The sequence below is a fragment of the Pseudoliparis swirei genome, chromosome 3, assembly GCF_029220125.1.
Source record: "Pseudoliparis swirei isolate HS2019 ecotype Mariana Trench chromosome 3, NWPU_hadal_v1, whole genome shotgun sequence".
Lineage (NCBI taxonomy): Eukaryota > Metazoa > Chordata > Actinopteri > Perciformes > Liparidae > Pseudoliparis > Pseudoliparis swirei.
This window is the reverse complement of record NC_079390.1, coordinates 10,148,422-10,162,476: the sequence shown is the minus strand read 5'-3', so window position 1 is coordinate 10,162,476 and position 14,055 is coordinate 10,148,422. Positions and strand designations below refer to the sequence as shown.

At 41.7% G+C, this 14,055-nt stretch overlaps 1 protein-coding gene across 5 annotated transcripts; it reads right to left on the bottom strand.

The window, feature by feature from the left end:
• Positions 1 to 939: 939 nt before the first annotated feature.
• aifm1 (apoptosis inducing factor mitochondrion associated 1) lies at positions 940 to 14,021 on the bottom strand. 5 transcript variants are annotated; one of them, XM_056411334.1, is made up of 21 exons: positions 13,773 to 14,021; positions 12,364 to 12,494; positions 12,148 to 12,268; positions 11,107 to 11,214; positions 9,505 to 9,576; positions 9,251 to 9,322; positions 9,097 to 9,162; positions 7,882 to 7,953; positions 7,370 to 7,488; positions 7,130 to 7,260; positions 6,608 to 6,698; positions 6,356 to 6,440; positions 6,201 to 6,277; positions 5,677 to 5,785; positions 5,476 to 5,583; positions 5,293 to 5,381; positions 5,073 to 5,213; positions 4,423 to 4,565; positions 2,709 to 2,833; positions 1,358 to 1,548; positions 940 to 1,278 (listed from the first exon to the last, which is right to left on the bottom strand). In XM_056411334.1, the coding sequence occupies exons 1-21, from the start codon at positions 13,858 to 13,860 to the stop codon at positions 1,207 to 1,209; spliced, it is 2,211 nt and encodes a 736-aa protein (XP_056267309.1). In that variant the 5' UTR covers positions 13,861 to 14,021; the 3' UTR covers positions 940 to 1,206. The 5 variants fall into 5 exon arrangements, with proteins under 5 accessions (XP_056267309.1, XP_056267310.1, XP_056267311.1 ...); XM_056411335.1 differs by lacking the exon at positions 7,882 to 7,953 and having other exon boundaries at positions 13,773 to 14,020; XM_056411336.1 differs by lacking the exons at positions 7,882 to 7,953; positions 9,097 to 9,162 and having other exon boundaries at positions 13,773 to 14,020.
• Positions 14,022 to 14,055: the final 34 nt, after the last annotated feature.

The window sequence follows — 14,055 nt, the reverse complement described above, 5'->3', positions numbered from 1 at the left end:
AGATTGTTGTTGCATTCAAAGGACACGGGGCGAGGGCACAGCTCTCAATTAAATCAAGTGTAACATGTTTCTGCTAGTCAGACCACATCCAGAGGTTCCGCATCTTGAACAGAGCTGTCCAACGTTGGTGGTCGAATTATTTCATCTTCAAAATCGCCATGGCAAAAACAAATATAAATGTGGGAGCTCATGTTTATTCCTCCATACAGAGGAAGGAGGCAGTTCAGCCATTTACTCATGCAAAATTGATGTCAAAGAAAGCAATGGGACGTTATGGCTGCACGTGTTTTGCCTCACTTGAAAAGTCCATTCCACACTTCGCTCTGGAGCCCAGTGTCAAATAAGATAAGAAATGTGAGAATACAGAACATGAACACAATCCTAAGAACAAGAAGCCCACAGCATCAGAAAAGAAGAAAAAAAAAGCCCATTGTCTCTGCATGCTTGAACATTTTTACCTCCGGACAGGATCAAGTAGGCCAAGCCTCATTTGAATGCTCTTCTTGTTGGAGTGCACATTGACTGCCTAATTAGATCGTACTTGTACACTGGAAAGTGTTCTCGTCAGATTCCCTTCATACGAGCCTGCCTGTGCTTTTAGTCGAGATAAGACCTGCAACATACCTCACAAATTAAAAAGGTCCTCGCTCTACGAGCCAAGGGAATCTGTGACACAGTACGCGATGATTAAAATGCTTCAGGACAGATGAGCTCAACCACCCAGACTTTAACAACCATCACAGCTCAGAATGCAGGTCACCGTATACGTCGTCGTCATCAGCGATCATATCGAGGAGCAACATGAAAAGAATTGTTTCACTTAAAAATAGCCTTTATTGCAACTTCTCTCACAACAAGCCGCCCTGATCATACAGAGGAAAACAATAATCCATGCTCAGCATTTTCAGCCTGTTGTGGAAACGTAGAAGGACAATCACATCTTGACCATAATTTATTTATTTATCTATTTTTAAACATGAGCAACACGCTGGGTGGAAAATGAGACAAATGTTTCCTAGATAGAAAAATAAAGAAAACAAACAAAAACCGGTGCAGTGGATACAAATATTATAAATATCTCAGAATCTTGAACATGAATCCTTTGTATGTATGATCATTTGTGTCTTAAAGACTGTGGCAATGGCTGCCAGAGTTCAGTCTTCACAGGACGCTCCCCTCTCACAATAAGTGCCGGCCACCACCATCTTAATCGTCATGGATGTTGAACAGTTTGGCCACTTCGTTGAGATCGACATGCTGCTCTCCGTCCTTGATGATCTACAAACAAACGTTTGACAATGACCACACCGATAGATCGCCTCCTTGCTGCGAGACATACGTCCGGACCGTAACATACCTTCCTTGCGACGGGCATCCTGTTGAACACGTTCCACAGGATAATGCCCACCACCACTTTGTCTCTCAGGTAGAAGATGACTCCTTTTCCGTACTCGTCTTTCTGCACCACCGCAGGGGCAGCAGGCGATGGAGAGGCCACTGGGCTGACAGCCGTGTCTTCCGTTTCGCTTTCTGACCGGATCCCAGTTCCTGCAATGCATTTATTAGCTGCCTGGTCGCAACCCTTATTAGCAGGCTGCTCTAATATGTCTTAGTTGCTCCTCTCGTGGCAATCAAGAAACTAACGAAAGTCATCTCACTATTGCCTGCACTAGCTGCTCACTGCTGGCTGTAAAGAATCACTGCACTTTTAAAATTCTTCTTAACTCCATAAATTCTTGAAACTCTGATACCCTTTACATCTTAAGTTCATTGAGCTCTATTATATAGACACCTTGGACCTACGCTTGTATAATGCGGACTACTTGTAGTCAACCTACCTGGTTGTAGAGTGGTAGAAGAGCCTTTTATTTAGCAGCTCCTCTTGGAACCAGCTTCCTTCAGTCCGGGGAGGCAGACACTTCAGTCCGGAAGAGCTAAGTCCACCCTTCTCCTCTTGACAGAGTTTATTCCTCTTGCTGATTATAGTTAGGCTGCTGTCAGCCCCCCCTTAGTCCAGCCTTGATGGCTTATAGCCGCCGGGACCGCCCTGCGGATATGTACCCCTGCTCTCCTTTTTCTTTTTTAGGATGAATTTTCATCTCTCAATCACCTCTTACTAACTCTGCTAACTTTGCTTTCTCCCGAAGTTTTGACTTTACCGTCATGGGGTCATCCGGACCATGACTGACTAGAGATCATCTGCCTGATGGACTGCCTGGGTCGTGAATTCTGCTCATGACTACGCTCCACTGTCCTGTTGAGACTCCCCCACCTCCTCCCCCACCGCCATCTGCCTGATGGATCGTGGAGTCTAATGAATGAATATGCCTACTATGAACTATTCATACACTCTGTCATATATTGAATGTATTTTAACTCCTCTCCTGTCCTCTGTACACATTACATCTATTGCATCTGTCCCATCCTAGGAGAGGGATCTCCTCTGTTGCTCTCTCCAGGTTTCTTCCCTTTTTTCCCTTATTTGGGTGGGAGTTTTCCTGGTCTCCGATGGGTTTTTTTGGGCAGGGATGTCTATGTGTAGATTGTAAAGCACTCTGACACAAATTAATTAATTTGTGAATTATATACAAATAAACTGAATTGAATTGAATTGAATTGAATTTAACACGTCAGGCTAAATCTGAGCCTCGGTGCCCAAGTTTGGTTTTTTTCTTCTTTTCTTTCGAGGATAAAAGTTTCAGAAATACCCGACTTCTCCGTAGCAGCCTTCGGTGTATCTTTGGCCGTGGCTTTGGCAAACACTCCGACTGTCGGTAGGCTGCTGTCGACGATCCCAATCGCCTCGTAGCCGACATCAGGGCCCAGGTCGCTCCTGTGAGAGACCGTGAGGATGGGAAGCATGTTGAGGGGATCATTTGATTCAAAGCTCTCGGAGCAAGAAGCAGTCTCTCCGCACTGCTTTTGATCTCCTCCACTTTACAAGAGGTCCGAGTGCAAAATATAAGATATACTCTATTTCAAATAAATGGCTTTAAGGCAATATTAATCCCAACAAACCGATAACGGGACAAGATTTTAGGAACTGACGTAGTCTGGTTTCTGTTTGTGGTCCGAGAAGTAATGACCAGTCACGTTCTAGCGGCATTGGCCAAAATACAATCTCGGAACCCATCTCCTATCATCTGATAACGATTTAGTTTATTCACTATTTATTTATCTGCCTTCATATGCAGATATCCGTTGATAGAGATGAGACACCAGAACCCCCAACATATGGGCCTTTCCCCAAGAGGCGAAATCAGTCAGACTGACAGCAGATGGGTGCAAAGGATTATCTCAACTATATTTTCAAAGTCAAAAATCTTCTGCAAAATTCAGTTACAAATTTTTTCCTGAAGTTTGTCTTCAACTTCTACATCTTAAAACAGCTTCCATAACATTGTGTATGTTAGAAAACCTTGATTTCTCAGTAGTGTCCTTTCATTTATGTTGTTAGACACTTATAACAATCTGAAACTACCAGAGGCAAATACAAGGACTTTAAGTGGATGTAAATCGGCGGTGCACAATTGAGCAATATGATCATAATGCAGCCAGTGATCGGCTACAGCTGTTTTGCTCAATACTGTACCAATTTTATAAAAACGGTTCTTGCATGGAACATGGAAAAAATAGGGACCAGGCAGAAAAATACAGACACTACCCCTGAAATATGAAAAACAAAAAAACGACTTTCAAATGAACTAACTGACCAGTGCTGCTTTATGATGTGGTGTGGCCAGGAGGGTCACTGCAGCCTGGTTGTGCAGACGCATTACACTGGCATTCATCGGAATAGCAACATAACATCTGACATCATCTGCTGGTGACCAAGTCTCAATAGTTTGTCTCCTGTGTTTTCTTGTTTGTTGGACTGCGATGAACTCATGCTGACAGCAGCGTGTCCTATTCAACCAGTTGCTAAAAAAAACAAGTAGACACTGCATTTATCTGTGTAATTAAACCAGCATTCCACACACTGGTTTCATTTTTGGCAACGTCCTTGAATACCTGCTCGAGTGATGTTTTTGAAAGAGTTATTAAATGTATTATGGGCTTGAAAAATGCACCCGTCCGCTGGAAAACCCAACCCTAATGTCCTATAAAGGCTGTTTAAATATTTTAGAACTTAATGCTATTCAAGACGTCAAAGCGATCATGCATGTACATCTGAGTCTTTTTAAAAATCGTACATGCTGCCCCAGTGCCCACTTATATAAATGCAGTCAATGAATGAGGACCAGAGCAATCAACAAGGCAGACGGTCCCTCGCTTTCACAAACAGCTTCCTTCATTTCCACTTCAAGCTGGATTCAGCGCTTGCAGCTACAGCTCTAATTTACCAAATGGTTTGAATTGGTGGACCATGAAAACTTTGACTGAGCATGACAAGCAGGACATAGAAAGTCCCCGAATACCCACCAGAACATAGACTGATGCCAGTAGGGTTTGTTGGCTCCGGTCATGTTCTCTCCCGCTAGTCGTCCACTCACAACGGCGTGGTCGTGGTGCTCCACTCGTCTGCGGCCCAGTCTGATGTCATAGAAACAGGCAGCATCTCCAGCCTAGATCCAGACGGGAGGGATTGATGATATGTGGGATGGATTAAATTAATAACTATATTATATTCTTCTTTTTTTAAAGACCATGACCCGACTTTACCTTAAGGGGGCACTATAATAAAAGATATGACTGAAAGAAGTGAAAGGCATATATTTATGAAACCTTGTATATGGCTCACCTTGACCTTATACATTATAGTACTTTTTTTTTTTAAATCAACTCAATAAAAGTGGGTTGCCATATTTACAAGTTTGTCCAATTGGAATAACATTAAGAACTTAACTTGCTTGCGCCACTTGTCTCAGCTTTTTAAAGAACATATGATACATTTAAAATGTTCATATGGAGGTTCAACATCAACAGCAGAATTGCGGCCACAACTACTGACAAGTTTCACTCAATGAAGTACAGATGGACTTTAATTTCCAAAGCCAGTAAAAATCAGTCATTGTTTGAGCGATACATGACCCTGTTGGAACACTTCCACGACCTTATGATCATTAACTTACCACCCAAATATTGGATCTAGCTTGTAACTCTGCATTGACTCGAAAGCCACCGAAGTCAGAATCCACCTCCAGACCTGCTGACTTAGCGAGGTCAACATTGGGCTCCAGGCCAACAGCTGCAACAATGTGGTCAGTTTTCACCTATAAAAGGTGAAGCACAAGATAGTTCATAACTCAAGAGTCATAATCTGAATTACACTGGGAACCAAACTGGACCTACCAATCGGCCATCTTTCAGTTGGATTTCTAGTTTTTCATCTTTGCAGACCACAGATTTCACCAACGCTTCCGAGATGACTTTCACTCCCTCTAGAAGACGAAATGAAGAATTTGGTAAACAAAGAAATTAGGATGTTCAACTAGATATGAATGTTCAGACGTGTTGAAGTACAAAATAGTCAACCTTTCTTGACTTTTTCTGTCGTCCAGTTGCTCAGGTACTCGGGCAACACTTTTCCCATGTTGCCCTTCTCAGGGAACATCTGTATCACCTCCAGGTCACACTCGGTTGCTGAAGAAAAGAAGAAAAGAGGTTGAGTGATATGACAATGAAGGAATTCTGTTAAACTTTTATTCTCTTTTCTCTCATCTTGTTCAGTCTTACATCTCCTGCCGAGGGCACAGGCCAGCTCGCTGCCCAGGAAGCCGCCCCCAATGATTGTGATCGACTTGATGCTTCTGGAGACCTTATCCAATGATTTGAAGTCCTCAACCTGTGGGGGAGAACCTCATGTATATCAAATTGACCCTTTTATGGTAGTGATATGTCCATATTAAAATTGCCACATGTGTGTAACTCATCTGTGAAACAATGAAAGGACTTAAATGAATAAATCATGAGAACAGTGGACAACACACTTAATACCATTAGAGTTACGGAGCTAAGTATCCACATATCGTGTTGATTCCATAATTTTAGCATAACAAGAGAAAACTTTGCATTGTTTGAGACAAAGCTATGAAATTAATGAATGGTGGAATGAAGATTCAAAGAGCTTTTGTTGTTGTTGTTTTAACACCTCTTAACAACTTTCTCAAAGTCTCCATAATGTCATACTTTTTCATCTTTTTTTACCAAATTTCCAAAACTGAAAGAAGGATATCGCCCCCTTGTGGCTGAACACTGACCTTGCGGAACAACGTTGTCCTCTTCATCACCTCCTCTCCTGCTCTCTCAATGACCTGGAGACTTCTAGGCACACCACCTGAAAGTAAACGGTTGAGATCAGCTTCCACCAGGTTTAGACCACACATGCTATGACCTGCCTTTGAGGGAGGCTCACCTGTAGCAATCAAACACTTGTCGTATGAAATCTCAGTATTATCGTCCAGTTTGATTTTGTTTCCTCTCACGTCCATGTGAACCACCTAAAATGGATTAAATCATGTACTGTGGTCAAAACTCTCAATGAAATCAAGAAGTACATCGACATCAGCCAATGAAATTCTTCTCTTCTGGTATATGAATACTACAAATACTACTTTCGTTCACTGTTCACAATAATCACAGCATATTGTTGTATATGAAAACCAACCTTTTTGCCGGTGAGAATTGCAACTCCACCATTTTCTGCACCATCTAATTCTTCTGCACTTATGTAAAATGATGGTGGCTGGAAGTAGATACTGAAAAATAAAACATTCAAGCACATTTTAATTGTTATTAGAAATGCCATAAAAATGAATAAATGCCGACATTTAGGCAATAACTAGAAACAAGTCAAGTTGATATAACAACAATACAAAGTTGTAAAAACATTTCCTTGTGAATATAAATCATTTGCAGCACAGATTATCGTGCTTTGTTTGACACAATACTGTGAAAATGGGACGATGCTTAACCTGAACAGTGAAGTCCAGCTGAATAGAAAAAGGTGGCACCAACAGAAACTCTAATTATGTAATTAATCAAATAAAGCAAAGAGATGTGACAGGGTAACTGTCTAACTCAATGTAATAACCACTTATGCTAACTGGTGAGACATATTGTAAGAAAGGCACTGAGAGAGAAAGAAGTGAAGAAACCAAAAGCATACAACACATGATCCTAAACACACCTCCTTTCTTTTCCATTCCACTGTTTGAAACGCAGTGTTTCCGTCACACTGGGATCATCAGAGAACCACAGTTCCTTGGAAAGAGGGGGTCTCATGTATGGGGGGACTGGCTCGTCAGTCACAATCAATACCTGGGAGCAACAATTCCAAATGCAAGGCAGAGACAGCACATGAGGACAACACACGAACGTAACGGAGAAAGTTTAGTTCAGCAAAATGAACGATGCACTGAATGCTGACCTTGGCACCGGGGTCTCTGGCTCGAATGGACCGGGCTGCAGCGAAAGAGGCGGTACCTCCACCGATAAGGAGGTAGGGGGTGTGTGAGGGGAACTGGAGAGAGGCAGGTGCGGAGTCTCCTGGAGTTAACACGGGAGAGCGACAGCAAGCCAGAGCGAGAGAGAGAGGAAAAGTAAGAGCGCGAGAAAGAGAGAGAGAGAGAGAGAAAGAGGCAAAATGCAGAAGCCGGAGAAAGAGACAGTCAGTGTCTGATCTTGGATGCTCACCGATGACTTACAGAAATACACCTAAAAAAGGAGTGAATGGAAAAATGAATTTAATTCTTCATGGAAGTGATTAACCATTATACAAACAATATAAAAAGACACAAAAAGCAAGGGGCAAAAGCTGTAATGAGGGAAACAAATTGAAGTTAAGAGAAACAAATGTGAAATTAACATTAACAAAAAGGGAAAACGGTATCGCTGTATGCCCGTCTCCCCTCTCCAACCGAGGCTGGACTGCGGTCTCACCACTCTCTGCCACAACTTCCAGTTGAGGCTCGGTCGGCTCGGCTGCGGGGCTTTCTGCTGCTGCTGTAGGTTCTGTTCGTAAAACCGGAGCATTAACCAGTTATGACACAATAAACCCGTGGTTGTGGTAAATGTACATCTCCATGCACAGAGAGTGCTTACCACTCTCCACAACAGGTGCAGGGGGCGGCTCTGTAAACTCAGAGGGGGCTGCTGGTTCTAATAGTATAGTGGCAAAGTTACACCGTGGATGTGCACTACAGTTGAATGACTGAATTATCAGAGCAGAGTGTCCTGTCTTCTCAGATCTTTTCCACACAGGTGCTGGTCAGATGGTTGCTCTGCCTTCCTTCTGGACTTGCTAGCAACTGGCTCATCTGCTGTTGAGGTAATCCATAGTATGGTTTAAGATTGAATTATTTGAGGGATAATTTAAAGGGAAGACTATTAGGACCCATGCATTTCCTCGGCTTTAACCTGGGAACATTCTGCAGAACATGCAAACTAGACGACACGTGGAAGCTGCCCAATTTGTGGTTCCATTTGACAAAGATGCTCATACTGTATGCCATCAAAGAGCCGAGTGTGGGGCTGTAACGTGTGTGTGTGTGTTGATGACGGATGTTTAAGAGTACCCAAGACCTTTCTGTTAACTGCTGTGAAGACTTTTTGTATCTTATACACAGCATGAAAGATGTTTGTAGATAAGAAATGAAACCAGCTTCAAAGGGAAGCTTCCCGCCACGAACAATAATTTCACCTTGAAAAGTAAAACTTTTGAATACTATCTAAGGACAAAGTGTCACAAAGTATGACACTCACAAAAAATGTCAGACAGGAAAGATTCAATTATCTATCACAACTATAACCAAACACCCCAATAAACAAGATGATAGCGACAACTCCAACAACTGTGTTCCACAAAACTAAGAAATATGAACAGTTCATAATGGAGGTGAGTATATGAGTGTCCATGGTTGTGCAGAAACAGAAGGGAAAAAAAAACGTTTCCATTCGAAGGAGATTAAGCTTTATCATTATCTGAACCCAAACAAAGTGAAAAAGACAAGAACAGGTAGGGAGAAAAGCTGTTATGGCAAACTATTGTCAAAAGATAAAAAGTAGGAGAAAAGGTGTTTGAAATGAACAGAATGGGAAAAAGTATCGCTGCATGCCCGCTTCCCCTCTCCAACCGAGGCTGGACTACGGTCTCACCACTCTCTGCCACAACTTCCGGTTGAGGCTCGGTCGGCTCGGCTGCTGCTGCTGCTGCTGTAGTTTCTGTTCGTATAACCGGAGCAGTAACACGTGAGGACACAATAAACCCTTGGTTGTGGTAAATGTTCATCTCCATGCACAGAGTGCTTACCACTCTCCGCAACAGGTACATGGGGCGACTCTGTAAACTCAGCGGGGGACGGCTCAGAGGGGGGTGATGGTGCTGGTAGAATAGTATCCATATTAAATGAGAACCTCTGATGTACACTACAGATTATATAGGAACAACTTCATTATCTGAGCTGTAGTGCGTATCTATAAGACAGTGTAAATGGCACCTTAATGTGTTTACAAGTAAGTAAGTGAATTAAATAGATTTGAGGATCCATTCTTCTCAAGGCTTACCCTCCTCAACTACAGCTGCTGCAGATGGTGCTGCTGCCTCCTCTGCAGATGCTTCTACCACTGGCTCATCTGCTGTTGAGGCAATCAATACTACGGGATTAGATTAAATTCTTTCCGAGATTATTGAAGGGGAAAATAAATCGGGATCCATGCATTTCCTCAGCTTTACTCTGGGAACATTCTGCAGAGCATGCAAACTAGGACACAATACCACGTGGAAGCTGCCCAGAGAGACGTACAGACTGTAAACCATCAAGGAGCTGCACAGTTGTGAAAGCAGCCGTGAAGACTTATCTTAGGCACAGCATCAAAAGGTTTGAAGGTAAGAAATTAAAAGGAACTTCAAAGGGCAGCTTCCAGGTATTAACAATGATATTAGTGGGAAATAAACATTTTGTTTACTATGTCAGGACAAAGAATCACAGAAAATGTCAAATCATGTTACATCACAAATAATACAAAGCACCAAAGGAGCCAAGATATTTGGAGAGAACACTGACAACTCCAACAACTGTGTCCGATATAACAGGAGGATTTGGAGTTCAGGGTAGAAGTGAGTATGTGCAAAGTTAGAGGACGCACAATAAATGGAACCGTACAGAACACACTGGGCCTGAAACATGCATCGCTAAACACAAGAAGGTGAATGAAAAATAACGCATGCAAGGAGAGGAATAAGTCACAGTTTATGCAGTAAACTAACAGCTTCTGGGTAGAGACAATACAAGGTAAGATTCCAGAGCCTCGTGTATAAAACATGCCAGCACAATAAAAGTGCGTCTTTAACATATTACATATGTGGGACAATTGTGAACAGTGTAATGAGTTTTTGGTTTACATTTAGATTTTGTTCTGTGCCATTTGAGACCAAAAAATAAATCATGGATTTTGAGAATTTCATATTTTATTGCCATCGCATGTGAATCTTTCGCATTTTTTGAGAATTTTTATCTTAGAAAGGCCGGGATGACATTTTTACATTTGGTAGAGGCACGGACAAAATGGAAAAAAGATCACATGATTAAAAGGCTCAAACTGATGTCATCATTTTTTATTACTTGCCCTCGTTGGGAAACTTGGGGCATTCTAGTAAATCTGATTAATAGGTGTGATTGATTATGTTTATTTTCCAGGGTGGAAGTACCTGATGAAGCTTACAAGTGAGATCAATCAGATGATATCTATTGGGTGCCAATTGTACATATTCTGTACACCATCCAAGCTCTAGCGACCAAAATCACTCAAATCTAAGCTAAAATTGCTTCCCACGCAAGTCAAAACACTATGCACTTCTCAAAATTCATCCACAATATTTTACCGAAGTTATTATTAGGTATTATTCTTTGTTTAGACAGAGAAGGACCCAGGTGTGTACTACCCTGACTGTACCACTTGGTGTCACCATTTCTGACACCTCAGTTCTCTTGTAAGTACAGAGTACTTCATGTGTACAAAGTGTGATAGTACACATAATTCCAGAGCAAGTAGGCTTTTAAGTACTTTTTTCCTATTACTTTTTGGTTCAAACACACCGATATACCGATTATAGAGGAGGCACATGTCATGCATGCATGAAGGGGTATATGAAAGTATGCAGCCAACCTGGGGGGGGTTCAGTTGTTTCAGTGGGGGCCAGTATTTCAGCATCAGGGGCGGGAGGGCTCGGCTCTTCTGGTGAAAATGCTGCTTGAGGTTCTGGCTCAGGGACGGCTGGTTTATCAATCAGAGAGAGAACAGGATTCAAAGCAAGAGATGTAAGCAAATCTACCAATAGTTTAAAATCTGTTTGTTTTGCAGTCTCAAACTCTGCCGTCTGCAATGTAGAGGCAGCTAAACAGCACACGCAAGAGTCTGCCGATTCCAATCCTGCGCTTAGACTAAAGAACCGTTAACTTTGTTTTTTTAAAGACAATTTTCAGTCAACAGTTTCACAGCGAATACATGACGGGCATTTGACCTCAAACAAGAACATCTTCATATTCTTATCTTGTCTTTTTTTCCATTGTGGACTTGAACGATAATGTCAGGTCATAAATTCTGAGTGTGTTTAAATTAGCATAAGTAACAACTCAACTCAAAATTTCTTCAAAGTAATGGAATATACTGTACAATCTATTATTTAAATGAATAACTCTAGACAAATTGTAGATCACTCATACGACAGGTGTGGATTATATGTAAAATGTGTGAATAAGAGATATTTCAATATGTGAATGCAGCCAGTTCTCCTAAATCACTTGTACAAGCCACTTAAGAACTAATCTATTCATATTAATTAATCTTGAATGATACCCAAAGTTCTTAAGATGGTTATAGCTCATGCACATCTCTTTGTTCACTGTGTTGAATATATCACGGTGACGTTTTCCTTCCTATAAACTGATTAACCGAGTTGGAGTTGCATCTATACATATCTCCTCAACTGAGACGGGAATAAGACACCTTCCGTCTCAGTGGCTTCGATGGCTAAAACTAAACTCAATACTAATCACAACAGTGAAACTCTAAACTGATCCTCTCTGGTAAAAACACATAACAGATGAACACTGTGGCTCTGATAGAAATATCTTAAGAGTTGTTTGTTGATTGAAGTAAAAGGTCAAAGTTTTATCATGACAGAAATCAGACAATCAATCTGCTCACCAGGAGGCTCTGATTGGATGGGTATGGCTGGTTCCTCTGCGGCTTGTTTATGTGGTCTGGATGAAATTTCGTCAATACGCTCCTGATATCTTTGGTGGTCTCCCTTGACGGTTCGGTACGTCTGTGAAAACAGATAAGTGTTCAGCCGTGAATATTTGTGAACTACCTGCTTTTCCATACATGTACTGTATGTTATGACCGACGAAGCTAACTCACATATATTCCACCACCAATGAAGGTCACTCCAACCAGAAGAAAGTACAACTTGTTATCTCTACCTCCCCCTGCAGGCCCGGTGGACATGTGACCCGCAGGTACACATGATGGTATTTTGCCATTATTTAGCCCTGAAAACATCAACAAAGAAATACAAATTCTGATTAGTCAAAACTGCATGAATTTAAGTCGAACAACTCTAATATTGGTCACAGAAGTAATCCAAAGACATGTCAATCGTAGTAGCAGTAAATCTCCACATCTTGCATGATGATACACACACATCATTAATACACTCAAATTAGACTAACAGTTGAAATGTGTCACGTTTTTGGCTAACATTTCTTATTTGCAGGGTTGAGTATGGTAAAACACTACAACTGGTGCACTTGATATGACTGGAGATGCACTGCAGTCTCTGTTTTGGTTTATTTGGATCAGGCTCAGTTTGGAGCTATCTGACTGGCAATGCCACTTAATCAATTTATCTATGAATTGTTCATAACATTTAATTTAGCTATACAATGCAAACAACTATTAGTTGACATGTAGCAAGTGTGACACTACATTTCCTTTCTATGGTTAATATAGCATGTGGATTAAATAATAATTAATAAATAATAATAATAAAACATTAGGCATGGTATGCAGATAACAATCCAAGATAACATTACATCTCTAGTCAGCTTCGCCCTAAATGAAGGACCGGGCACATTTAGCTGTGTGCTTGTAAACTGGGTGACATAAAGACAGACACACAATTAGAGTTGAGTTTTGAGACTTGAATATTCATGATGATCAACCTCTCACATTAACAACAATCCTCTAATAACTCCTCACCGGTCCCTTTCTTCAGTATAGTACATAAACCCATTAACAAAGGGATACTTGTTGTGCTTTATAATCTCAGGGTCACAAGAGACTATGTCGGCCACTGTAAGCATGGTTTAATCGATGGGACAGATATGGCGCAACACCATTAAAACGCATCATGAAAACCAGCGCAGTATCGAACACACATACGTGTGTGTGAGTGACACGAGTTTAATTCATTCACTAGCGTTGCTTTCTCCCAAATGTCCAGGGGAGAGCTGCGACTAGTGGCGTGCAATGCGGTTTGAGCTAGGTTGACCCAACGTTAGTCATCGAAATGTCATTGACTAACAGTTAGTTTGTTAGTTACTGCATGTTGCCATTTGCTAATTTGCTCAGTTCACGTTAGCTTTGAAACAGCGCTACACGAAGGTCAACATACCCAGACTGGGCCATCAAAATGTTCCCCGTGCGGTATAACAACCTATCGACATTGGGCGATATTATGCGACAAGCAATACGTGTTTTAATTGCGGCAAGCTAACGAGAAGACACCAAAGTCTCTCTCCTAACGTAAATTACTGAAGTTAACTCACCTGCTCTCCTCACATTCTGCCGGCAAAGAGTTGAGGAGGCTCGAGCAAGGGGTGCAAGCTTTTTCCATACAGTTCTACATTTCAGCATTGTGGCTCAGCTCCGCAGTAACGGCTCCAAGTTTACAAGCGGGCCTGTCGGACACGAACACGAACTAGTTGACGTTTATTAAAACCTACAGCCAGCACGCACTGACAAACAGCAGCACCGCGTTACGAGCCAAGGCCAGAGACAGGAGACAGGTCAAACGTTTCAGGGGAATCATGGGTAATGGTAAAGACTCTT